At 41.1% G+C, this 27,378-nt stretch overlaps 1 protein-coding gene across 10 annotated transcripts in view; it reads right to left on the reverse strand.

The window, feature by feature from the left end:
- Positions 1 to 4,570: 4,570 nt before the first annotated feature.
- BNC2 (basonuclin 2) overlaps positions 4,571 to 27,378 on the reverse strand; it is a 401,737-nt gene continuing 378,929 nt past the window's right edge. For 6 of the 10 annotated variants that reach the window (XM_053371775.1, XM_053371779.1, XM_053371777.1 and 3 more), the window contains one exon: positions 4,571 to 8,346. In XM_053371775.1, coding sequence (XP_053227750.1) covers positions 7,686 to 8,346 — 661 coding nt within the window. In that variant the 3' untranslated portion in view covers positions 4,571 to 7,685. Of the gene's footprint in view, positions 8,347 to 10,978; positions 11,010 to 11,233; positions 11,271 to 18,082; positions 18,347 to 24,631; positions 25,409 to 27,378 lie in introns of those variants that run through there. The other 4 variants (XM_053371784.1, XM_053371780.1, XM_053371782.1 and 1 more) reach the window with 4 other exon arrangements.

Below are 27,378 nucleotides of genomic sequence, written 5' to 3' on the forward strand. Positions count from 1 at the left end.
GGTCTGGATCTAATCCATTAAATAGCAATGTGCATTAAAAATAATAGTAATTTTGCTGGGAAAGTTATTTCTAGTGTAATGTTGAAGGCCACACACACTGAGCATGTATATGCAGTGAGGAGTAACACTGGCTCATCACACACATGCTCAGACACAATTCACTATTTTTTTCAGACCAATGTTTAATAAAATCACCCCTTAAAATTTCCCAATAATTAAGCATAAATAGGAAATGGCATTTTTACCTGTTGAAGCACACAATAAAAAAGAATTCAGTGGAAAGAAATGTTTGCTTAATCTGCCAGGGAAGTATCAGCAAGCAGTATTATTTCCTACTGAGGATCAGTCTTTTTATATTTACAAAGTATAGTTTTAAAAAGAAATAAAGGCAACACATAGTTAAACAATTCAGAAACCACAACATAAACAGCCAGAAAGAGATGTTTTCAGGTGCATTCAGATACAACAAAATGGCATGGAAGGCTGCTAAATATCTCTGTTATCCCTATTAGACAGTTCGTCTGTATACTCTAAAATCCAAGATACACAACAGCCCAGTTGACTCCACAGCCACACTGGGAGGAAGTTTTCTTAATGTTAATGATGTTTCTAAGGTTGCTTTTTGCTGATTTTATTCTTATATGGCGTATACTGCCTTGATGTATTTCATGTGAAGTGCAGAATACATACAGATACCTAAATAGATAACCTAAGATCCTAATTGCTAAGTGATCACATAGCAATTCATGCTGGAAAGGTTGTCACAATACTCATATGAGCCATCACCAATGAATGGAGCCTAATGTGCTTGGGTCATGTAATACTTTGGTTTCTCTGTTGGGCTATGCCATATCTAGGATTTAGGCTGCAATCCTATGCACATTTCCTGTGAGTACCACCCTTTGAATAGTGAACTTATTGATTTCAGAATAAACACAGAGTTGTCCTGAGTGTACAAACCATCTCATTGGAGGGGTCCCTTCCAACTCTACAAATCTATTATTGTTTCAGTTGTCAGAGAAAATTCTCCAAAGCTATAGAAATCACAGCAAGGATAAGTAGGGATGGCAACCCAGTCAGATGAGTGGGGTACAAATTTTATTTACTTACTTACCCGCCTGTGACCATTCTGATGCTGCTGGACTACAAAACCCATCATCCTGAACCATGGGCCATTCTGACTGGATCTGATGGGAGTTGGAAGCCAACATCTGCAGGGCCATACGTTTTGCCACACCTGATTGATGTGGCGGAACTACAGGTTATAGCAGCAAATGCAAGCTTTCAGAGAATAGTGAATTGAGAAGAGGCAAGAGCGCTTTGTTCTTCCTATTCTGATTATCCCCTGCAAATGTCTCCTGCAGGCGCCCCACTTCTTGTGATTTAGCATGTATTTATAACACCCATCTGTGAAGGGAGGGATTATTTAAAAATAGCCTGGCTTGGGGGGATTTTGTGAGGAGAGTCAGTGCACAGGAGACCGACTAACACCACTGTGCCCCCATCTGACCAACAGTTCTCCCTTACAATCCTCTCCCATCACTGGCTTTCTTTGCCACATGCAGGATTGTTAGCTCTGAAGTCCCACCCTAAATTTAACAAGGCTCTGGGAAACTTTCTCAAAATGTCTGTTGCAAATGCATTGGGGAATATTAAACGAGGCTAGGCAGAAATTCATCCTAAATACAAAAAAAGTGCTGAGGGCGAAAAACATCTGTATTTTGATGTTGAAAGCCAACGATTAGAAAACATTCCTTTCTTTACCAATTTTGGGTCAGAGGAACCATTTGTAACTTCCTCTTTCTCCTAATAAGTTAGAGGTGTTTTTTTAAAAAAAGGACTACAAAGGGTTTCATTATTTAGGTCTTTAAAAAAAACAAAAACCAACTTATCAAACGTTACTAGTAGTTGGGGTGTGGAAAAAAAGGCTTCATAAGAGATGTGGGACCCAGAGACCCTTCAAAATGAATCAGTCCTCAGTTTTTGAAGCTGAAGATCTAAATGCCAGTGAAATGGTGATTTATCCCCATACCTGCAAAATTAAGACAACAGGCCGACTGCTCCTGTGCTGTTCGGCTCCTTCACCACTAATGTCAATTAAGAAAGTTACAAGCATAAACTCATTTGCCCCCCTGTCCCAGCAGCATTGCCCCCACAACTTGGGGCTGCTTCTTCTCCCTTCAGCACTGGAGTGCACCAATCTTAAGGGAAATGGCATTCATATTCTGAAATTCAGAAACTGCAGCTCCTATGAGAGTTGTACCCTTTTCTGACTGCATAGATGTGCCTGTTGGGCAGTGTTTTCCAAACCCTTTGATACCTGGGGGGCAGCTTCTTTGAATGAAAGTGGTGGGTACAATTCACTCTTTTTAAAAATACACACCACCTAAATGTCATCAGCATTGAGAACAATGGTCAGGCACTTTCCCAGTATCCCACCTTCCTCTTTGCCTGGTCAGTCAGGGCTTAAAAATAATGGCAATGGACAGTGGCGATTTAGTAGGAGATCCCACCACTCTGTCACCAAAATGTAGTGCATCACACCGCTCTGTCACCGATTGCAGTAGATCCCACCTAAGTACACACTCTGTACCCAGGGTTATCGTATGGGCATTGTGTGGACGTAAAGTTAGATCCTTGGAGACTCAGGCAGAAGTTGAACCAATACAAAAAGATTTATTTTGCAGAACGAAGTTGATAAAACAAAGGATGTGTCAGGAGATAACGTTCTTTCAGGAAACAGTTAACTCATTAATAATTATACTAAATCTAGTGGATGTTTCAGGCTTCTAACAGGGTCATAAACGCACAGCTTCTTTTAAATGCTGGTTGCTTAATTCAATTACTACTCTTCCGTTAGGTGTTGCAGGTTTCTAAACTAGATGGTAAATGCTCAGCTTCTTTCCACTTACTACGGTATTTGACTTCACTTCGTTAACTTGGTTGCATAGGTGTTGCAGCTTAATACTTTGGTTCTTAAGCAAGGTGGTACTTTCTGTCAGTTTTCCAGCCTTTTATCAACCACATTCCTGAGGCACTTCTAGCAGTGTAGCAGGTCCAGGGGATTCCCACACCCCTAACTGGTCTGGAAGTCTTCTCTTTCTCTCCTCTCCTGACTGATATGAAACCCAAGGAGACAATCTCCTCACAGCGTTTACTTCTCCTGCTCAAACTCAAGCCTTCCCGTTATCTCCTCTCTGAATATTCTCTCCCAAAGCGCTACACACTGTCTTTGAATCTAAGCTCAGAAACTCCTTTCTCTAGCTGTAGATACTTTCCTCAGAGTGGGTGTTACACACAGACCAGAGCCAACTCTCCTGTCCCCCCTGTTCTCTCTCTCACCATCTCACTATCTGAACCTTCTCTCAGAAACGGCTCCTTTTATTCTCCCTCCCAAAGTGCTGGCTCCAGCCCCCTCTGACTAGCTGTTTTGGTAGCCCATCAGACAGAGGCTCCAGCCCTCTGGTGAAATTCCAAGGTCCTGCATCACAAGACATTGGTCTAGCTTAGCTGTCCATCACAGGTGACTTATTTGGGATTACCCGGTGACTACCTGCTGAGTTGGGACGCGGGTGGCGCTGTGGGTTAAACCACAGAGCCTAGGACTTGCCAATCAGAAGGTCAGTGGTTTGAATCCCCAAGATGGGGTGAGCTCCTGTTGCTTGGTCCCTGCTCCTGCCAACCTAGGAGTTGAAAAGCACACCAGTGCAAGTAGATAAATAGGTACCGCTCCGGCAGGAAGGTAAACGGCGTTTCCGTGCACTGCTCTGGTTCACCAGAAGCGGCTTAGTCATGCTGGCCACATGATCTGGAAGCTGTACACCGGCTCCCTCAGCCAGTAAAGTGAGATGAGCGCTGCAACCCCAGAGTCGGCCACGACTGGACCTAATGGTCAGAGGTCCCTTTACCTTTACTTGCTGAGTTACACCAAGGAATCCCACTCTGTCTCCCTTACTTGGAAGTTGTTTTAGACCAAGTCAAGTCATTAGTCCCTCTAGTTCATTATTGCCTCCACTGTCTGGAAGTAACTCTCCAGGTGTTTCTCTCACCCGCTACCTGGAGATGATAAGAACTAAATCTGGAACCTTTTGCATGCAAAGCCCTTGAGATGATGATGGTGGTTCTTCTATACCGAGACAGTGCAAACGCTGCATGGTTTCTTTAGTCGGGGGGGCCTAGAGTGGCACTTGCTTCCAAAATGATGGCTTCATTTTTCAAGACGCACATTAGTTCTTCCGCCAGCATACAGTTTGGGAATCACTGCCTTAGGCAGAAGCCAGGCAGTTAAGTAATTTTAAACCATATTTATGTTTCGTGTGTGCAGCCTATCTCACCACAAGCTTCTCCCATACTTTCAAATGTTGGTAGGTATGAAAGAATGTTAATGCCTAAACCGTGTGTCTGTTTTTCTCTGATTCACTACAATTATCTACCATCCTGTTTCGTTTTGTGTAACAAACAGATGTTGCCTGTGCAACTCATTTGCTGAATAAGGCCTACTTGATGATGTTTAAGTTTCCAATCTAGTTTTACCAAAGCCATTTGACCTTTAGCAGAAACAAAAGTAAAATGAGAATGCAGAACAGTGATTTATTCAGGAAAGAATTATTTATATACCTCAAATATGTTTTTCATTAAAAACGATATTTATTTATACCATACATACTTCAAAAACAGTGTTGGGTTTTTTAATTTTTTAAAAAAATGTTCCTTAGATATCACTTAGCCATTTTTAAAGGTTCGTTTTGCCTTTTTCAACATTTCTTCTCACTTGGTTCCTAATAGCTGGGCAGAGGGCAGGGTTTGAAGAGACAGTGCAGTACAGATAACACTACAAAAGTTAATTTGTTTGGGAAGAACAAACCTTTACTTTTCTATGTTCCCTTTCACAAGCATACCGTACATACGTAGCATAAAACAAAACAAAGCATCTCTCCATTTAATTTTTATAAACAAAAGTAATTAAGACTTTGGAAAAAAGACAAAGCACAAATGAAAAAAAAATCAAGTCAGCAAAAATTGTGGAGGTTTTTGATGTAAACATATTTTTTTGACATACTGGTCGGTAACACTTTTAAAAGAGTCTGTAGGAAATCTGTAAATAATGTCAGAAGTTGTGTCCACTATTTGAAAACAAAGAAATATGGCCTAAGATAAGGCATTTCAATTAATAAAGACATCTTTTTCTTTTTCTTTTTTACACACACATGGAGATACTGCAACTAGTATTTATATTTTTGTTTTAGGAGAAAAAAAGTACTGTAGCATATACTGCTTCCAAACAAGGAAAAGTTAGACAAGCCTAAGTCCCAGTGAAAGGATAGGGTTTAGTTCAGTTGAGACTAACGTCTTCCTGTTGGTTCAAATGAGACTCAGCCACAACTAACTAGAGGTGGATGAGGGCCAAGGAAGACGGGGGAATCTATTTAACTGGAATAGTTTCCGCTAGTAAAATTAAGACTGGATTGCTAATGCCAATTTGCAATGAACAGTGGTTGAAATTGCACAACAGAGTCAACTTGGAAGCTGAAAGCAACCCAAGTATTTCTGGTTTCGCAGTTACAAGAGAAATGTTCTAGGAAAGAAAAGCACTCTCTTTGAGTTAGCAATGCACTGTGTGCGGAAATATTCCTTGTGTATTCTTTTTTTAAAAAAAAGAGAGAGAGAGAGAAAAGATCTGTTATATGACACACACCATAATGGTCTTGGCTGTAGGCTGAGCTTAAGTAAATATCATCATTCAGTCAGTATGCTGTGGTAACGCAGGCTGCCAGTGCGGTTTGCCATGCTCAGACAACACATGTAAACACCAGAAACAAAAAGAAGAAGAAGAAAAAAAGATTTGGTGAGCAGCTTCTCCCTGTCTTCCTCAATCATTGGCCTCTCCTCTAACACACTCTTTCCCAACTCTACTGTAATTGTTCTCTGACAAATCATGTTGGGAAAGTACAAAAGATGAAAACATGAATTTTCGGTTTGGGTCCCTCCCTATACGCAGCCACCAGCTTCCGATTTCTCCAAAGGGGAAATTACCCAATCTAATGAATGGCACACCGTTTCCAAGCTTTAAGTGCTTGTGCCATGAATGGCTTCCGATTGCTTCTATTAAAAAAAACAAAAACCATGCCTTGATCATACCTCGGCACTTTCCAGTGCACACCAGACAACTTTGCAGAGGTTAGAATTGTTTTTCATTTTCATGCAACTAAAGCCCAAGTCTTCAGTAGAGAACACACAAATTCATTTCAGGATTTCGGATTTGGCCCTTAAGTCACTGTGACCTCCTTCTAAGCTACTACAGATCAAAAGTAAGTCCCACACAATTCAACTGGACAATTTCAACTGGAAGCCCATCCTTTCTCAGTTGAAGAAATGTCTCGCACTGCGAATCTCTGTTTTTCTTGTCTACAAACCTACAGACTCACTTGTGGATAATATTTAGAACCCGAGAAGGACATTCATGTGTATTCTCTCCTTGCTCCCAAATTCCTAGGATATTTTTCCCCGCAGGCCACAGCAGCTGATTATATTTTGGTTACTGAAAACTTGTGCAAAGTTGGCAGTTTCGTGTTAACATTTAACACTTTTATTTTTTTATTTTATTTGTTCGGCATTCTCGCCCCATACTGACCGGACCACTTCTAACAAAGTGTTAATTCTTTTCTTTCTTTTTTTTCTTAATCAATAAGACACTGAAAGTATGGCAATACTTTTTAAGGGAAAAAAGGGTATGGATATTATTACACATCCCCACATTGTGTAAGAAAAAAGTGCATGACTGGATTTATGTAATAGTAACAAGACAAAAAAAATCCCTTAAAAAAAACTGTATCAGATCAGGTGCTCTAAAGCATGCCAGCACCTCCCCATTACGCATCTCTAGCAGGTAGTTAAAAAACAAGACCTTGTGTTTTCTTCTTTTTTTCTTTTTTCTAAATGTGCACTGAAGCTAATATAAATGAACAGAGCTAGCCAGCAAACTATTCTCCCCCCTTCCCCGCATATCTAACAGCTGGATGTAAATGTAAAACCGAACCGAACAAAAAACAACCCCCCCAAATAAAAATAAAACAAAAAGTTAACCACCATCAATACAATTGTTTTACATGATAGGCCCTTCAAGGCTCAATATATACAAGTGTAACAGCCATGTGTAGTTGATGGTCCTCTCAAAGGTTTAACATACACAAAAGACAATTGTACTTGTTCTTTCCCCCCCTCCCCTCTCTCTGCAGTGCTGTGTTTCCTTGTGGCCCCCCCTCCCCCGCATTTCTCCCCTTCCTCAAGATTGCAGGCGACAGTCAAAGGTAAAAGAAACAGTCTCTTTGGAGATGACCACGAGTTTTATAACAAAAGTGGGGCTCCAGAATGCAAGTTTGTTCGTGTTTGTGTGTGTGTGTACGTTCGTTTGTTCTCTTTGAAGCAGTGGAAATTTCCTCCCAGGTTAAACTTACTACCCCAACCCACACAAAATAAAAACAGACAAACAAGAAAAGAAAAAAAAATAGAAAAAGGAAAAAAAAGCACCTGGTGTTTGTTTTTTTCTGTTTTGTTAAAAAAGAAAAAAAAAGATATATATTTATATTTATATTTATATATATTTATATAATAGTCTGTAAATGGCAGTTCAAAGTAGCGGAAACCCTCTGCGAGAGCTACTGGCGTTTGCCACGTCCATCTTTGAACTAGTCTAGTGAAGCGAAGGGAATGTTTTTATGCAGGTTTGGGTTCTGACTGTGCCGGTTCCGGCTGCGGACAGAAGAAAACATCATGTTGCACCCAGGGATTTTGCACTTGTGCATCTCCCGCAGGTGCACAGTCTTGTAATGCACCCTGAGAGTCCCCTTGTTGCTGTACATTTTGTGGCAAATGTTACACACGATCCCCCCGTTGCTCATGGAAATGCTGTTGAACATGAGGGAGCCCGGGACTTCGGCGCCCACGCCGACCCCTAAGGCCGGGGGGTCCGCCTTGTGTGACGACTCCCCACTGTCACTTGCGCCGTCCACGTCATCAAGGAGAATCCCCTCGTCGCTCCCCGCATCGGATTCTCTGGAGGAATGGATGCTACTGCTAGACTGGATGCTGGAGGTGGTGCTGAGGTCTAGCACCATGTATTCTTCTGACATGCCCCTTCCGTACCCGTTCAGGTGGGAGTCCTCAGTACCTGCCGGGGAGGAGGTGTCTTCCCGTATGTCAAAGCCCATCTGATGCGGGGCGCCGTAGATCTTCATCAAAAACTCGTTGCGGAGGTCCTTGCTAAGCGAGGGCTGCGAAGTGTCCAGGCCCATGTCATCCAGTTCTTTGGTCAACAGTTTACGGTGCAAGTTTATGTTAGCACTGTGTCTAGGAAAGAAATAGGAAAAGGGGGCGGGGAGGGAGAATAAAACAACACACCGTATCGCTGATTACATTTGTAACGCAAAACTTGCAGGTCAAAACATAAGTTAGCAAGATGGGGATTTTCATGCAATCCTACTTCTATTGCCTCATCTCTCGGAAATCCAGGCATTACTATAATGGACACAAATGCAGGGCAAAAATGCTACAAATCCACACTAGCCTGGTCTCTGCCCCACCCCATTTAGGATTACAAGGAACTTCAGCTGTTCAGCAACGTAACCTGTTTTGGTTTTTGACCAACAGATTACTGCAGCTCTTACAAAAGGAGCCTCTTTCAAAAAGAACTAGGCAAGAGGGAGAGAAATCAGTAGAATCTCTCTCTATATATACACAACATTGGAGCTGCTGGTTATAGATTGGGATTGTAATCAAAAAGACCAGTATAAACTGGAGAGACTCTTAAGAAGTTAGGCTAGTTTTATCTTTTTCCCCAATAATGAGGGGGGACCTTAAATGTTTCTGGGCAAGACCAATCTTAAATGGAATAAAACAGTGAAATCTTTGAATGGATAAGGTCTTTTGAGCCTGATTCAACAAGTGTTTAATATAATCCTTGCTTAGGGCTACCACAGATTCCAGTCAGGCATTTTGGCTTAAAAGTTACGCGTGCAGTGAAATTTGGGGCCGCAAGAGTAACTGAAAAACTAAATCCATGTTGAGTGGAATGACTTATAAGAGGAGTTGTTGTTTTTAAATTGTAGTGCAAGAACGTGTGATTCTGTGCGACTTAAAACTGAGCCATGTCCACACAAATTGGGCCTTATTATATTGATTCGCATGATCATTTCAATGCCCTTATTATGTTTATTTAAATCCACTGATTTCTCCTCTCCCTCCCACCCCAGAAAATCCTCAGGGTTTGGGCAGAAAACAATAAATGAAAATTGGAATATGCAAATTCATTACTGAAACTTATTGTTTTAAATTCCATAGATTATTTGTCACCGTCTGCAAAGCAAGTTTGGTGGCCTGTAACAGACAGCATGGGCCACAATACATCTCTCATTATGGGCTCAATTAATTGCCAGGTTTACATATCTTCCTGTTTCCAGGTGTCATTTGGCAAAAAGCAATTGGGAGGGCTACAAGGTTACTGAATACCTTGAAAAGCATGAGTTTGCAGGCTGTCAGGGTCACTCAACATGCACAGCCAAGAGGAACAATGATACTTTATTATATGCAGCCAGTAAAGGCTGAGGAGGTGGGGTTCCTTGAGCTTGGGACTGTCACAATGTGAACCCACAAACTTTTGCTCCGGCTGACAGCCCCAAAAGTAGAGGCAGGCACACTCAACATTTCAGTTGTGCATTTACACAAAGCAGATGCCCAGCTGAAAAATTGGAGTGGGGTGGGGGAAAGATGTCCTAAAATAAATAAAAAAATAAGAAGACTTTCAAATCCAGTTATAGTTGCACACTACAGTGTGTTCCAGGGGATGCGGGTGGCACTGTGGGTTAAACCACAAAGCCTAGGACTTGCCAATCAGAAGGTCGGCGGCTTGAATCCCCGCCACGGGGTGAGCTCCCATTGCTCAGTCCCTGCTCCTGCCAACCTAGCAGTTCGAAAGCACGTCAAAGTGCAAGTAGATAAATAGGTACCACTCCAGAGGGAAGGTAAACGGCATTGCCGTGCGCTGCTCTGGTTTGCTAGAAGTGGCTTAGTCATGCTGGCCACATGACCCGGAAGCTGTACGCCGGCTCCCTCGGCCAATAAAACGAGATGAGCGCCGCAACCCCAGAGTCGGTCACGACTGGACCTAATGGTCAGGGGTCCCTTTACCCTTCACCGTGTGTTCCTGACTAAGGAAGTGGTGGGCAATGTGCTTTGCTATGTGGGTGGAAATGCTTGCCCTCGTTCTCTGCTTGCAGTTTAAATGGGGGCTGTGCTGGATGCCGGCTGCTCAAATGCGCATTGTAAGGCAAGATGCACATCTGGGTGCAATCTGGGCGTGTGGTTCCCAATCTAACAAAGCCAACTGTTTCCGCACATGGATGCACCTTCCAAATTTGTGTGACTTAAGTGTAGAAAACCCAAGGTGACAATGCAAGATTTCTTTGTCATTTGAACGTCATTGGTTCAAACAGGAGATTCGCCGAGAGCCTTTCTCTCAACCAGCTGGGCTCCCAAAAGGAGCAGAATAACCCAAGTGTGCATTATAGTGGGCTGGGAGGGTGTAGAATTATGTAAACTTAATTTTCCATATCTATTTACATGATTCATCATATATTGTCATAACTCATTTACCTTATTAAATATAGCAAAGTAGGATAACAACCTACTTTTCCCTTTGACAGAAGGCAGGTGGCTGTTCCTGGTTTAAGGATGATTGATAATTGAGGGGATGTAAATTTGGGTCCCATAGGAGCTCCCTCCATGGAGAAGAACTAGCGAGAAATATGTCTGATATTTTTGGGGTGGGCAGGGTGGGGAAGGAGAGATGCAAGGCATATACTGTCCGTTCATTCCCAACGAGACAGCGATCCTTTCACAGAAACTATTGTACTACTGTTTCTTTCTAAGCACACAAGTGTGTTACACATGTACCCCACACTGCGCTTACGAAGGCTGAGCTTACCTTGTGATAAGATCAGCTTTCTAATCTTTTGCTAAATCGAGATCACAAAAGAAAGAGGGAGACAGTGAGAGAGATAGAAAGAAGGAGACAAGAGAGAAAGAGAAAGAGAGAAAGAGAACAAATTCACATTCCAATCCAGTCACATCTGGCTTAAAAAAAAAGAAAAAAAAGAAAAGAGAATCTTAAAACAATAAAATACAGGCTAAAAATGCTTCGGCCATGAGATCATTTTCTGTCACCCATCATCTCACTTACACTGTTGTCCTGATGGTTACCGGACCAACTGCACAATCTAAAACCATAAATCAAATCAGACACAGGCAAATTCACATCATCCACAGATTTGTTCTGAACAGATGCATGCTGTATTCATATCCATGAATGATAAATAAACAGAAAAAAAGGCCGTACAGGCTCCTAGACAGAATTATTTCTTGCCCATTCTAGTGTCAGATGGCAAATGATTCAAAGGGAAAGTTTCTAAGCAAAATACAGGAAGCACTTAGCTGTGAACGCCTGCATGTTAACAAGCTGCAGTTGTTTTTGCTAGTTATTGCACATGTGTAACAGTGCTATTGAGATTCATGGTCCAGTTACTGACACCAAGAAACCGTATCTAGGATGTCTGCTTGCTTCCCTGACTGCATCTTACAAGCAAGCAGAAACATGTGGCAGCTTTGGCTGCGGCAGTTAAGTGGTTGTTCCATGAACAAGCTATCTGAGGGCAGGAGCTTGCCCATGCCACTGCCAACTCTCATGGCAAAAACAAACAGGAGCACATAGTCAGCTATTGCACTTGAGCAACTCCCTCTTTTAAATGTGTGCATCCCGCCCTCTCTCTGAGAAGCTCCCGGTGGCAGCATTTTAGTCTCACAACTAGGGTTGCCAGAACACACTGCAGAGAACATGCATGTAGTTTCTCCCTCCAATTATCTCCCAGTCTCGACACACACCTGACTGTTCTAAGAAGCAGGGATCCAGGTGTGCCATGGGGCTGTAGGGTTGGTAAACAATGGGACTGGGTTAGGAATGGGCGAGAGATGGCTGCCCAGTCTTCTGATTCACGTAGAGCTACATGCACACTTTCTGGGATGCAATCCAGCCATCCTAATGGCAGCAGCCCACAGTGGTCATTTAGAGGGAGGGAGTCTGACATGCCTAAGTAAGGCCAACTAACCAGTGCCAGATTTACATATAAGCTAAACAAGCTATAGCTTAGGCCCCCCCCCAAAAAAAATAAAGAAAAAATTGCCAATGCCAATGTGTTTGCATTATTACATTTGTTATGAATAAAAAACATTTCGAATTAGAGCTTAATAATTACTTCACTATTAATATACTTCTTTTTAATTGTATTTCACTTCAACAATTACTTTGATAAAATACTGCATTTTTCGCTCTATAAGACGCACCAGACCACAAGATGCACCTAGTTTTTGGAGGAGGAAAACAAGAAAAAAAATATTCTGAATCTCAGAAGCCAGAACAGCAAGAGGGATCGCTGCGCAGTGAAAGAAGCAATCCCTCTTGCTGTTCTGGCTTCTGTGATATCTGCGCAGCCTGCATTCACTCCATAAGATGCACACACATTTCCCCTTACTTTTTAGGAGGGAAAAAGTGAGTCTTATAGAGCAAAAAATACGGTACATATTTTGTTATGTGCAAATGGCTTTAGATACCTATTAGGTCCATAAATTACCATATAGCATATATTCAACAGAGCAACAATTTGTTGTGGACAAAGGACAGCTGGACATAGAAAGGGCCCTGTTCCTTCAGTAGCTGAGGGCTTCATCAAACCGAAATTCGGCCCTGCCAACTACTGAACTACGTAGCTATGCGGATAATTGAACTAGGGGGGTTTCTGACATCCAAACCCACCAGGCTGTTCACTGCACTGTACTGCACTGCACTGGCCTTGCCTTTATGTAGAGCAGCCTAACAGCATGGCACTGAGTCGAACTTAGGCTTACCTTTCCCAATTTCCCCCCATGCCCCACTAAAATATACTACAAGCTGAGTTTTGAGTAAATGTTCCTTGGTTTTCTGCTAGAACAGCCAGATTTGTCATGCAAATAACATCAGGGTTTACTGAATGCAATACAATGCAAAGAAATATTAATATTTCTTCTCCAAGCGAAAGTTGCTTTCCTGATTGGTGACCTGTTAAAAGTTGCAGCTGGTTTCAGCTATCAATAGGAAATGATGCCATATCCATTCACTTATCATTTATAGCAGTAGCTATCAGTAATCTAATTAAACTTATGTACTGGCCGTTAATGTCTGTCAGGCAAATGATGTGCAGAAATGTGTGGACAAGTTCTGGCACTTTCGTCGACAAAGTCCCTTATCCGTTTGTCAGCAGTACCATTGGCTTCTTCTAATATAATTACATTGACTTTTATTCAATTAAGTGCCATTCCTAGCTTTTTTTAAAAAAAGAAACTTGCTTTATCAATTGATTCAGGTGTAATGCAATAATAAAGATGAACTCATTGCAGTGCATTAGCCCTGCTGTTCATAACTTTTGAACATGGGTTCATTCATAGCAGTCGATTTCCATTATGCAACCACAGTTCAAAAGAATTGATTCTGTTACATTCATTTCTTAATCTATATCACTCATGTTGGAGAATCCTCTCCAAGATCATGCGAAAATATAACCGGATACCTTGTGTTTGTGTGTGTTAGTGGGGGGGGGGAATACTATTATTCATTTGGATTTTTATTTTTTAAAAACATTTTCAGATTAATAGCGAAATCATGGAGTTCAAAGATACATTAGGACTGGGGACACTTTATTCAAATGTAAAGAAATGTTCAGAGAGTTGTCGTGTTATAGGCCTGAAGCTACTGGGCTGGGTGGGTGCAGCGCAGATATGCTAGTATTATACTCAAATGTTCAGTGATAAGTGCATGATAAATGCATGATAAGTATATTCAACAGGGACAGGGTGCATGTTGAATACTTAAAAGGCTAAGCGCTTTAAATCTAGCTTCAGCCCTAAGACTGACCATTTCTAACTTACATCTAGAGATATGAAAAATCTTCCTGGGAAATGCTACTACTCTTACAGAAGTTCATCAAATGTTGCACCAGAGGGCAGACATCTAAAATTACTTTCTTTAGGCAAAAATCAGACAGCTTAAAAGTGTCAGAATTGCCCTAAGAAATGTCATCAGTCTTACAAAACCTCTTTTGGCTTCTCTGCCCACCCCAATTATCTTTATATTTCACTTTAGGTAAAAAAAAATCTGGTGAAAATCTTACTTAGTTCTTTCCTCTTCAGGCATGCTGAAACACCTGTAGGGAAGTTCTGCTTCTAAATGTCCATAAAATGGGAGATGGATTAATTTGTCAGTTTGGGTCAGTTTGGTTTCATATACACTTTCATGCAATTTTCTCCTAATACGCACATTTTAACTTTGCAGTTTTGTACGATGTGCGTATTTTTGCAAGCAATTCCACCCCCCTCTAATGTGCTGATCTTTAGGTGTTATGTTCACTGATGTATATGCATTTTTGTGTGTGCACATTTTCATAATGTGTGCATTTCAAATGCATTTTCTGTTTAAAAATGCATTGCAAAATTCAGAGAAACACATTTCCAAGAATCGCTGCATTTTTAAACAAACAAACAAACAAACAAACAAAACCACACTCATTGCAATGCAATACATTATTTTAAAAAAGATAAAGAGTATATAGATGAAACGGCTTACTTCTTACTGTGTACACAACGAAGACAATACTATATTATTCCCCCCAATTATTATTATTCTGTAGCACTTCCAGTTTGGTTTGTGCAATCTTATGAGAAGTGTGAATTTAGCAGGCTCACATTGAAATGTGAACTGAACAAATTTCTCCCCCACTGGTACATTAAATATATTTTAAAGCTTTTCCTTAAATATCAGAGAACATCAAAGAAAGATGGTCAAACATTTTCTGACTTTTATAAAGCTTTCACTTTGGCCGTTCTTCAGCCATATGACCTACAATTCTTACTGATTTTGACAACTGGTTACATCATATTTATTGTGTGAAATAAGTAAAATTATTGAGCTTATTCTACCCCCCTCCCGCTTTGGAAGTGTGTGTGAGATCCTTCCCCCAATGATAGCCAATATAAACAGTCTATGAAAAAATGTTCCCTGCTGCAGCCCCACTGAATTAACTGTGACAGGCTCCAATGCGGGGGAAATGAGTCCATCTAACTCAGGCATAGGCAAACTCAGCCCTCCAGATGTTTTGGGACTACAACTCCCACCCTCCCTAGCTAACAGGACCAGTGGTCAGGGATGATGGGAACTGTAGTCCCAAAACATCTGGAGGGCTGAGTTTGCCTATGCCTGATCTAACTAGACTATGCAATGGTTAAATGTCATCTAGCTACAATACACCAAGTAAGCTATCCCAGAGCATGTCTGAAAGCACATATGCGAAACCTGTCTGGGTCTGGCCAGCACCTGGCTAGAAGACTGCCTGGGAACCATATGTATGTGGCCTTAGGTCCCACAATGAAATAAAAGGAGGATATAAGAAGATTAATAGAACCACAGAATTGCAGAGTTGGAAAGGAACCCAAGCATCGTGTACTCCCAGGGGTGTCAACTAGTATAAAATAGTGGAGGGACTCAGATAATCCCCGCCCCACATAATCGATCACAAGACCTGGCACATGCACACCATTTGAATGGCAATGTCCATCAACTTTGGGTTTTGTTTTTTTGGCTCCCTCAAATATTTTATTGGGGGGGGGGGGCAAAGGGACCACGGTCCCTAGCAGTTGGCTCCTGTTTCTACTCCTTCCCCCTACAATGCAGGAATCTGCTATACGATGGAAGGAATCTACTAGAGATTGTCAGCATCGTTACAAACACCAGTTCCAATAGTTCCAATGTCTTACATCCTTCGTGTCTATGAATTCAAAGCCTCTGAGAAGACTGGGGACTGTAACATTTTCTGTACTGAGACTAACCTAGCCATTTCATCAAATCTTTTAATAATGCAAGTGTTACAGAAAATGCCACAAAATGAGTGAATGGGACATCCACATATGGATACTGACAATTTCAGATAAATTCATAAGTATTTGTAAATACATATATTTCTCCGAAGCTACCCCCGACCCTAACCCCAACATACGCCAAAGAGTGTTTGTCTGAAGGCCGCTGCTCACATTTAGCTGAGTATCGGTATATCTCTGAGATTTCAGATAGCTACAAAACTTGCCTGAGACTTTCAGCAGTCTTAAGAAGTTTCAGCTGCTTAAGAGGCCTTCTTTTTAAACAATCAAGCAGTATATAATTTTTGCTAAATAAAGACGGACACCCGATTTCAGCTATTCATGGTACATATACACAATGCAAGGGTCGTGTATCAGCAGGGAGGGCAGATAAGGCAGGTTCCCCACTCTGTGAAACATCTACATTCCTATGCTCTATGAAAAGACTTCCTGGCACCTTTGCCCACCCCTTCCCCAAACCAAACAACCAATAATCATTTGCCTTCCTCCACTCCGTTTGGCTGGCAAGGCCTTTCAAAAATCTCTGCCTCCAGAGGCCGTCCTTGGAAGTGCCTGATTCTTCAGCCCACAAGAGTAAACAAGGGAATAAAATACACTCCTAGGTAATTTTCCACTTTTATTAGTAAGAACCTTACTAAAGTACTCTTTTGATGTACTGCAGGAAAGAAATTGACAGAGCACTATTATTTTGCATTTAATGTTGGTGTATTTAGGGATTTAATTTAATTTTTTCTTATTTTGCCTTCTGTGAGTATATGTACTCTGTATCTGAAGATGCATTCAAGTGAAGAAGAAGAAGAGTTTGGATTTGATATCCCACTTTATCACTACCCTAAGGAATCTCAAAGTGGCTAACAATCTCCTTCCCTTCCTCCCCCACAACAAACACTCTGTGAGGTGAGTGAGGCTGAGAGACTTCAGAGAAGTGTGACTGGTCCAAGGTCACCCAGCAGCTGCATGTGGAGGAGCGGAGACGCGAACCCGGTTCCCCAGATTACAAGACTACCGCTCTTAACCACTTCACCACACTGGCTGCATAACTGTGACTAGCTATGCAAAAGCCTTCATCTCCAAAAACGATCCTTTCTCTTTTTGGCATACAAACTCCAAGCACTACTGGAAGCAGTCTATGGTTCCGTCTATATGCATATAAAACTCATGGCATCCTGTTGTTGTTTTTTCCAAAAACAAAGTGATGGAGTTTTGTCTTTGCCTTGTTTATGCTTGTATGTTTACTTTGGCCCGAAATTCAAAACAAAGCTTAGCTTGTGGGAAAATGTGTAAGCCAAAGCTATGATCCACTGTGCATTTAAATATTCAATAGTCAGATGTTTTGTAGTGAGGGAGGCCCAAAGGGGAGGAGAATAATTACAGAATAGCCAGAAAATAATTTATGGTTGCCGAATACGATTCAAAGCAAAGGTGGCTAACCCTGAGGCTCTCCAAATGTTGTTGGACTGAAACACCAGCCTGGTGATGAAAGAAGTTGTAAGTCCAATAACATCTGGAGGGCCACAGGTTCCCTATCCTTATTTTAAAGGTTAACAGTTAATTTAATGAAATTTAAAACCAAGACCGAGTGCTTATCAGGTAACCCAGTGCTTTGCATTCATTGGCCAACACAATGAAAGGTGAGTGCAGGTTGAATTTATACTGAATAATCTGGTACAATTTTGCCTTTATGCCTCTCCTTAGGTTTGTGCAAATGTAAGGGGGCTAGGGAGCCGCTTTTATTCCCAAAAGCTGAAAATTCAGGCAGGGAATTTCCACAAAGGTGTAAAAGATCCCTCCCTCAGCTACAGTCTTGCATGAAATCTAAATGGAAACATCAGAATGAACAATCTGTCTCAGTATGCAAATTTACAAGAACAGATAAATCCTGATGTTTCTTTTAAACAGAAGGAAGCCCTCAACTCCTTTGACACGATTGTGAGCAGATATGGCATTCTGATTTTACCTAAAAACTGGAAACCAAAACTTTCTTATTTCTTAATCTTATCTTCCCAGCACCACAGAAACTGCCTTTCACCTTGCCTTTTCTTGCACTGAAAAATTGGGCTATCTGAAGAGTATATCTTCATATTTTGCTATGCATGTAGCATCTGATGTGTCCATAACTGGTGATGCTTAATGGTAGTTTTCCCCCCATTGCCAGCGTTTCAGAGCAGTGGCTGTAGACAGGGCACTACTTTGCTGCCCAGTGAAATGCAAAACATTCTACTCCAGCAGCACAAGCGACATTTGTTTCTAAAGCTTCTTTTTATGAATTGCATAGAATCTGAGAAAATATTAACCTTTCATTGGAAGAAAATCCAAAAGGTAAAATACAGTTCAGCACCTATTAAAAAAAAGAAAAGAAAAGAAGAAGAAGAAGTAAAGAAGTGCTTATTAAATGCGGGAAATAAAGGACAAGCAAATTCTTGCAAATTAGACGCGGAGCCCCAGTCATTACCATCCCTTTCAATATGAAACAAATCATTCACACTGGTCACGAAGACAGCTCCCTCTCCACTCAAATTATTCACTTGAAGATAAGCTCTCACCAAACTCTTTAGGGGTTTAACTAATTTACTGCACAGATACGGCACGTCTGTTGTAATAACAGGTAGGATGTATTGGGGTCGACCATTTATCAGAATTAGACTTCTTTTCTCAATTCGCAGTGAATGATGCTGCCTCCACCGTTCCTCATTCTCAGAGCTTGCCATCCCCTTATGGCCCCTAATGTGGCAGGCAAACAAAATTGACAGTCTCATCTTGTCAACAAGGGGCGATTCTCCCGAGAAGCCACTTAACTTTGCAGAGGAAGCAATGTATTAATGTGCCTGTCCCAGGAATGTTAATCATCTTCAAGCTCCCTCTGACTTTGACATGAACAAAATCACCAAATTTGTTTACTAAATGAATCGTAATATGCTAATAAGAGAGCATGACATATATGGTAAAGCCAAACAGATGGTTTGTTTACCCCACTTTGCAACTTTATAAATGCTGTAAGTCGGAAGATGTTAGCAAGAATTATTGGGCTGCTGGCAGGGGCGGCCAAGACTTTTGCATACAAAATGCAGAGCCAGAGTAAAAGGAAAAGCAATTTGTTATCACCAAGGAATGCACGCTTCTGCTGATAGTGATATTATCATGTTTGGGCAGGTCATGCAAGGGGTTTTAGCGTGGAGTTTTCTGCCTGCCATGTCATCTGCTAGTGCAGTTCTGTCATAGAAGCAAGACCTGAGAGCGCTGCACTCCAGAACAGCCTGGTAATTCAGTACATACCTGTTGAGGTGTTAAATGAGATGGCTCTTACGGTGTGAACAGAATTACATTTTTCCAACAGCTGCATGTGCTCACAAGCATCAAGGTCAAGGCACGTTCTAAATATATTACTATTGTTGTTCATTAAAAGATCAAAAGGCATTACAAACAAGAAGCAAACCACTGGCGTTAGTTGCCAGAGTTATTCAGGAGCGCTTGTAAGTTTCATTGTGACACGTCAACCTCACACTTTACCAGCTGCATGGATGCAAACTGGGCTAGAAAATTTAAATGAAAAGATCGACCAAAATTATCAACATTTATCCACTATTTTTTGTCAGATATAGAAGACAGCAGCGATTTAGGCAGGCCAGTTTCACAGACCTCATTGCTTGGTATCATCAGGCCCCTGCCATTATCTAGGTTTTTCATCTACACACAAAAGTTTCATACATACCTGTGGAACATAACTCCTGTGGCTTTTTTATAGGCTATCCATGAAAAGCAAAATTCCTTCTCAATGAATAACAACTTCCTGAGATTTATTTCTCGGAACATATTTTGAAGTGAGAGTGATTTTTAAAATGAAATATTTAATCCAAACTTCCTCCTCCCCTTTCTTATCAGAACATCCAAGCAGGCATTTGTTACACTGTTTGGGAATCTCTGAACTGAGTCTGGTGCCACCTTGTTCATCGGTTGGCGAACAAATAATAAATAAATGGCCAAAATCCCAGTCTTTGATATTTTTAAGTTGACTTGTCTGCCTATTGCAGTGGTATAACATTTATTATTTCGCTTAATTTATATACTGCTCAGTTGCAAAACGAAAAGCAAAACCCTAAAAATGGTGCTGTATTGGAATGCCACCTACAAAGTATTTGTGTTCCAACACATCACTTAGGCAAGTTCTGCAATCCCTCTTCCCCCATTCCAAAGGAGCAGGCTAGGGAAATATATAGGCTGTGATATATTTTGTGCCTTTTTGTGTGTGTAAACAGCTCTGCTAGGAGCTCTCCTAAAGGGTCATATAGAAGATAAAACTTATTATTTTATATTAGAAATAATAACGATGACCTCAGAAAATAATAGATGGAGCGATGTCCCTGTGATGCTAAGTGGCTATTTTGGTTCACTGTGGTGCAAATCCCTTTGAGTGATTACAATGTTCATGTAAGGCAACTAAAACATATAAAGTCTCCGGCATAACCTTGCTCCTAGCAGGCTTGGAGAATTTGCAGCACACTTTGGAATGCACTTTGAATTAAATGCTGGATATATGCAGAACTTTGAAAGGAAATGGTTGAAAAGGAGACTGCTCACACATGCATGCCCATCAGTTGATTATTCTCCCTTTTATGACTCACGGTGAAATGCATGAACTTCCTCTGCCGAAAAAGCACTTGTGTTGCAAGATGATATGACAAGGGGAACTGTGCTGCTTGATCGGGTGAACAGCACAGTTCAGCTTTCCATATCATATGATTGTAACGTACATTTATGTGCTAAACTTCAGCCCACAAATGTAAGCTATTACTATTACTATATGCTACAGTCAAGGTGTGATGTACATGCATTCCTATCTGAGATAATGGCCTCCTGTTACAAACCAAAATGAGTATAATGGTAACAAGTTTTACAATATAATTCCCCTGAGTGAGGGGTGAAATTAAAGCTTGGAGAAATACTCCTAAAACTGACGTCATTTTCAGTTGGATAAGATGGCATTGTGCTATGGGCTACTTGTTAATTTAGGATAACTGTGGATAACACGTGGACTGCATTTGAAATGATGGAAGTCATATGGAATGTGGAATTTGAGGGGAAGTGTGTGGAACAGGTCTTGGTGTTCCAATTTCTGGGAATGGGGTTGAGAGATGACCTAACCTGGGGAGAAAACAGTAAGACCTGATGAAGAGAGCACAGCAGAGGTTATATTTTCTGAGACTCCTCCGGAAAAATAATCTCTTAAAGGACCTGTTGATGGCATTTTACCATTGTACTGTTGAGATTGTATTAACTTATGGTCTGTGTGTGTGGTTTGGGAGCTGCATGGTCAGGAAAAAAACAATACTGTCCAGGGTTGTAAAGACTGCGGAGAGAATAATTGGGTGCACTCTTCCCACCTTAGATCAAATCTATGCTTCCAGGTGCCATAAGCAAGCTGCAGAGATAGCGCAGGAAATGATCTCTTTCAGCTTCTGCCTTCTGGAAGAAGGTACAGGGTTATAAAGACTAGGACTAGCCGCTTGAGAAACAAGTTTCTATCCAAATGCGATTTTGGTTTTAGACGCATTGTAAGGTAGTCTCTATGGGAGTATATTGTATTTAATTATGGGGTATCAGAGTTTTTAGGGGGTTAACTAGGCTGGGATAGCTGGGACAGCAGGCTTGTGGGCTTTTGAATGTCTGGTGTAGATTTTGTTGTTCTGTATGGGACAATGACAATAAAGATTATCGTATAATGAAGTCAAGCGTTCTTGAATCAAAGTTACTTTGGCTTGGGTTCTACGATAAACTGACTAAAAGAAGTTTGTGGGGAAATGTTCCCCTGGCAACTTTCCCCCTTTGAAGGCACCTACACTCCCTGAAATGGCTATCTGCAGGATGGGGCGGGGCGGCGGCTCCTGAACAATGCAGAATGTAATGTGGGGAAGAAGGAGGTGGGGAAATCTTCCTTTCATGACCTTCCTTTTCTTAGCATCCTACCTCAAATCTGGCTGATTTCCCCCCACCTGCTACAGCTCCTCTCTAGTCCAAAGGTGTCTTGGACTACTGTTGGACATTGACAGTATTTTAAACACACTGTGCTTGTTATAGGTGCCTTCTTGACTTTGTCTCTCTCTTTCTCACACACACACACACACACACACACACACACACTGTTTCTTATGATATTTTTAGTAGTCGTCTAGCTGTGCTTCAATGGCTGATTACCACCACCAGGGTATCTGCACCAGCTCCAGATTGAAGTTCTGGGATCCCATGAAATTGTTCTGTACTAACTATTGCTATTGGTTATTAAATTCTGAGAGACATTTTTTTAAAAGAAAAAAAGAAAGAAAAACCTATCCACCGGGGGCCCAAGCAAAGAGGGAAGTATGAATTCAGCTTGGCTTCCAAGGATTACTTTACAGCAACTGTCCCAGCCTGGCGCTTATATCTCATTTGAAACATCTACTCACTCCTGACCAACAAAGAAAATTTCAATAAAGAAGTTTTACCGGTTTAACAGCAGCAAGCTCCTGGGATTGTCAAAGTGCTAAGGCTTTTCCAAGGAGAGAAGGAATCAGCAGCTGAAATATAATTAACCTTCCATTCTCAATGCAAAACTGCCACACACACAGGAGCTCTGCGGTCTATTAGTGAAGTTATAACGGCCAACAGGCAGAAGGAAAATTGGTCAAAAGTTGGCGGCTGCTGTCATATTTTTAGAATTATGATTAATGACACTAATAATGCAGATGATTACTGATATGTGTATCTCCTGCAGTTTATCATATTGCACTGGCTGCCTACGTCCACAATAAACACGGTGCTATCATTTACCTCTTTATTGAAGGCAATCCTTTCTCTGGTGAAGGAGCTCGCTCTAATTACTTTGTAATGTTTTATGTCTCGAGCATTTTGCAGCTCTGGACCCCAACAACTGCTTCATATCTACCATTGATTAATTACAGAAGGTTTAATCAAAATTTAGAACCTAATGTTGTCATTTATGAGCATCCTGCATTGCCAAGGTACTTAAGGTCTCGTTCCAAGTACTGAGAGAGTGCTGGGTTCAAAATAAGTCCCACGAAGGCGCAAGGTGCCAAACACTTTTACCTCAGGTATTTTGAGTTTATTAGTCCTTCCTTGGTTGGCTTCTGTTTTAATTACCTATTGAACCCAACAGGCAAATACTCATTGACATCAGTATGTTTTGGAACAGATGTGGTAAATGGAGGGTTATTTCCCTCCAGTTCCTAAACAACAGACATTTGGGCTCCTGGATTTTTATTTTTATTTGCCTTTAAATTGCACTCATTTCTCCCCACTTCTGGGAAATGAGGGGGTGAGGAGAGCAGTTGAGCTGGACTCTCTTGGGCTTCCGTCAGAGCAAAAAGTTTTTTTTTGCAAATGACAGCACAGTTTTGAAGCGGTTAAACAAGTGAGGGGGGAAAAATTGCAGGGACAAATACATAAGTTTTTTTTAATGTGGATTTTTATGGCACTGTCATACAACCATTCACCGTTGAAGTTAAGTGTTTTTTTAATACCATTACTGAACTGCTGAAATGGATGCTAATATAGCTTGGAGTGCTAATGTCAAGTCCTGGTAATAAAAAAGACAGACTGCTGAATGAAATAATTTCAAGTAAAAAAAATAGAACAAAAGTGCTCTCGCTCTCCACTTTTATTGAATTGGGACTGACTGAGCCAATTGCTTTAGAAGTCTGTAAAACACAATTACTAGTGAGCCGAGTGACCCAGCTGTGCCCTCTTTGTGACGGTACAGGCTAAAAAGGCTATAGAATTAGTGCTGCTTCTATATCTGGCGATCAGGGCTGTCCCCTCTACTAACAACCTGGCTCCTTTTCTCACTGTGTGATCGCTAATGGATCTTTGTCACACATCGAGGGCCCAGCTAACCGATCCAACTTGTTCTTTTCCTTACTTGTATGAAACAAGATCGGTGGCTGTCGGTATATTTTTTAAAAATGGATTTAAAGATGACTTGTTCTTTTTAACCGTCAGAATACACAATGCAAAAAACATGACTTGAAATAACCAGGTATAAACATTAACTCTTTTTTCCTTTCTGCTTTTAGCTAAGATCTCTCAAGCTTAGACACCGGCCCGAGAGTTTTCCATAGGAAAGAAAGCAGATAAGAGAAAAGGGCTCAGCTGGAAAGCAGTTAATACAAGAAGTGAGGAACTCCATAAAGTAGAAGGCCTAGTATATAACAGCTTTTTATCCTGAATTTACAACTTGTGCTTCAAATCATACAATCTGACGCAAAAGGTTTAAATCTGGGAAGATTGCGAAAATTAATGAACTAGCGCAACATTCTACCTAACTAAATCCTAGCCTGCTTACCTTCCTCTGTTTCACTCCTCAGAAACAAATACACATTTGCAATGCAACCTACGGATAGGTTTTTACAGTAAGACTAGTTTGGGCAAACGGAAAGCTTTTTGAAACCTTGCTTTCTTCTTCATATAGGCAGTGATAACTCTTCTTATGGGAGAAAGCTACATTTTAAAAAGCTGCCCTAGCTTCAGTCCTCGAACAAAAGACTCTGGAAATCCCAGCAGCTTTGTTGGTGAAGTCAGAGCACAGTCTCAGATTCAGCAAGAAGGGCAGTACACAAGGTTCAACAACTTGTAAGCACAATTCTAGGACGCGGAGCCAGGCACAAGTGACTACGTTGTCCCAAAGAGTGTGTGTGCTCTTCCTTCTCTGCTTTTAAAGAGTGGGACCAGTCATTTGCGCAGTTCTTATTCTGGGCAAGAGGACTGCACTTGCAAAGGACTGCTCCGACCTGGGTGGGGGCTGTGTGCCCTTGGTGGCAAAATCTGTGTCCAAAATCTCTGCCTCTCCCTTAGTTGGCTTTGCCAGCTGCCTATTCTGAGGCGGCAGATCAGGACCTCGCCAGCTAACTCCCCTTGTCTTATAGAGGTGCCCGGCCACAGTGGCACGAGACCCTTTTCTCCATCACCACCAGAGCTCCCTCCCTCCCCCCCAAAATCTCACGGCCCTTCTCCTCTTGGCAGATCCAGCTCTTCCTGCCCCATTTCAGCTTGTGCCAGAGAGCCCACAAGAAAGCTGAATTATTACACAGTACAATAGGGATTGGTTTGTTTGTTGTTGTTTTAAAAAGATAGGGCATTGCCCCAAGTTATTTGTTATTCTGTATGTAACTGAGCTGCTGCTGTTAAGTTACACTTCTGTATTTGTCTCATATTTAATATTTTTGGTGTACAGTATGGTTTATTTCTGGTCTGTTGACCATAGCAAACCGTCAACGATGATTTCATGATCAAAAAGGGCTTTAAAAGACAAACTTAAATGTGAAACGAGTTCCGAATTTACCTCACTTTTTGTGCTAAGGGAAGTTTTCTTTTAAACATTCATAGCGGAGTATCTATTTACAAATTCTTGTTCCTAGAAAACAGAAAAGAGATTGGTTTCAAATCTTGTGGATAGTGCTCACCACTGAAATGTCAACAAACAGGCTGCTATCTCCATCTCTCTGATTCTTCTCTCAGACTGTTTTTGAAGATACTACAGCTCTATCCAATAATCTCTCTCTCTAATAGGGTAATAACTGCTACGGCACACTTCACTAAATGGTAAACTGCCAGGTAAATATTGAGTTTCTAAAAGCTGCCATAGCTGGCCTTAACTGCTAATTTTCTTTTTAAAAGGGAAAAGGGGGGTTGGGACAGATGATGCATTTGCAGAGCTAAAAACCAAGAGGAAAACAGTTCTTGGGAGCTACTTCTGGAAAAGCCACATAATGGCCATATGCTTCAGTCATACAAGAAATTCTCATCTGTAATAATGAGTGTGAAACACATGGATTCTGGTAAAGATTTCCTTCATGCATGGCTTTGTTTAACAAGTGCTTTTAATCTGTCTCTTATCTCTGCTGACTGTCCTAATCTTTACAGGATAGCATATATTTAGACTTAGCAAAACCCCTCTTTTTTAACAATCCCCATTTCTTTCTTCTTCTGCACCAGCGTATATGGTCTTCATTATGTCTCAAGAAAGGCACCTGAAGTTCTCTGAGAAAAGCAATTAACGCCATGCTTTAGCTTAACTTTCCTGCAATATCAATTTATTTGACAGGGTTGCATTGTTTTAAAATTGCCTGGTTACAGTTAAATTGCATCTAGTTGTGGATTTAGATACTATTCTAACACTGCAAACACATACAGAACAATCAGCTTTTCTATCAACTTCATTATATCTCAGCATACCTTTGTGAAGACAATTGATTTCAGCCAACTTAAACACGCTGATATTTTTCCCCTTTCAAGGAGGTCTCCAGCTGCCTTTAAAGTGATAGTGCTTTACATTTTATATGACACTTTTAGATGCAGTTAATAGTGCGCTTTAAAATATATATATGAATGTTACCTGAGAACAGTTTGCAAATGAGCAGCCATGTGATCAGGACAGTGTTCAAGGGGGACCAATGGGAAGTATCTAAGGAACTGATGTTCAACCAGAAATGCCTTTATTCAATAGAAACAGGGATTTGCCAAGGTCACTGGATGAAGAACTTTGTGCTGGATTTATTATTTGCCAGCCCTTGTAAAGTCTTCGTACCGTTGGGAGTCTAAAATTACAATGGGATTCATAGCCATTTTCAAACCAAGAGAGTTCTGAAAACGACAGTATAATGGTAGTAGTTGTAGTAATAATGATAGACGTTATGGTTGAACCTACTTCTGAATTTCCCCCCCATGAAGATAGCAATGAAGTTAACTGAGGAGGACATTAGTAAATAAAAAGAAAGTTTGGTCTGTATGGTAGATTCTCCAAGACAAGAAACTAGTTCCTAGGCCTGCAGAGCAGTGCCCATTAACCAGTTGAATGGGCTACTAGTTAGGGCACCAACTGAAGTCCGGATATCTTTTTTTAAAGAAAGAAAAAGACAATTTCACTAACTATTTAAAGTTGTCTGATGAAATGATTACCCAAAGAGCTATACGCTATGTCTTCATCTACAGAGTTGGAAGCCACAGCCAACTGAAAATAGATTTAAGGCAACTACAAACTAGTATAAAGTACCTTCTTTTTTGTAGCTATGGGATCCCCAAATTGCGTACATTTCTTGGAAAAGCAATCTCAAAAAGTTTGCTTTATAAGTTTCCAAATGTAGCGGGATGATTGGGAAAAGGGGGGGAAGGTTGCTGTTGTGTTGAAGAGGTGATAACAGGAGGCAGGTAGCATGTTTTCACATCTTCACCTTTGTTGATAATGTATGCAGTGGCTCATCAGAGGTATTTGATGTTAATTTATTCAAGCACACCTGTACAGGGCTGGAAGTCAGGTAACTAGATGAGCAAGTTGTATATGCTTCCGCTTTCTTGATATAACCACCCAGAGGCCTATCTGCACAC

The sequence above is a fragment of the Podarcis raffonei genome, chromosome 17 (assembly GCF_027172205.1).
Source record: "Podarcis raffonei isolate rPodRaf1 chromosome 17, rPodRaf1.pri, whole genome shotgun sequence".
NCBI lineage: Eukaryota > Metazoa > Chordata > Lepidosauria > Squamata > Lacertidae > Podarcis > Podarcis raffonei.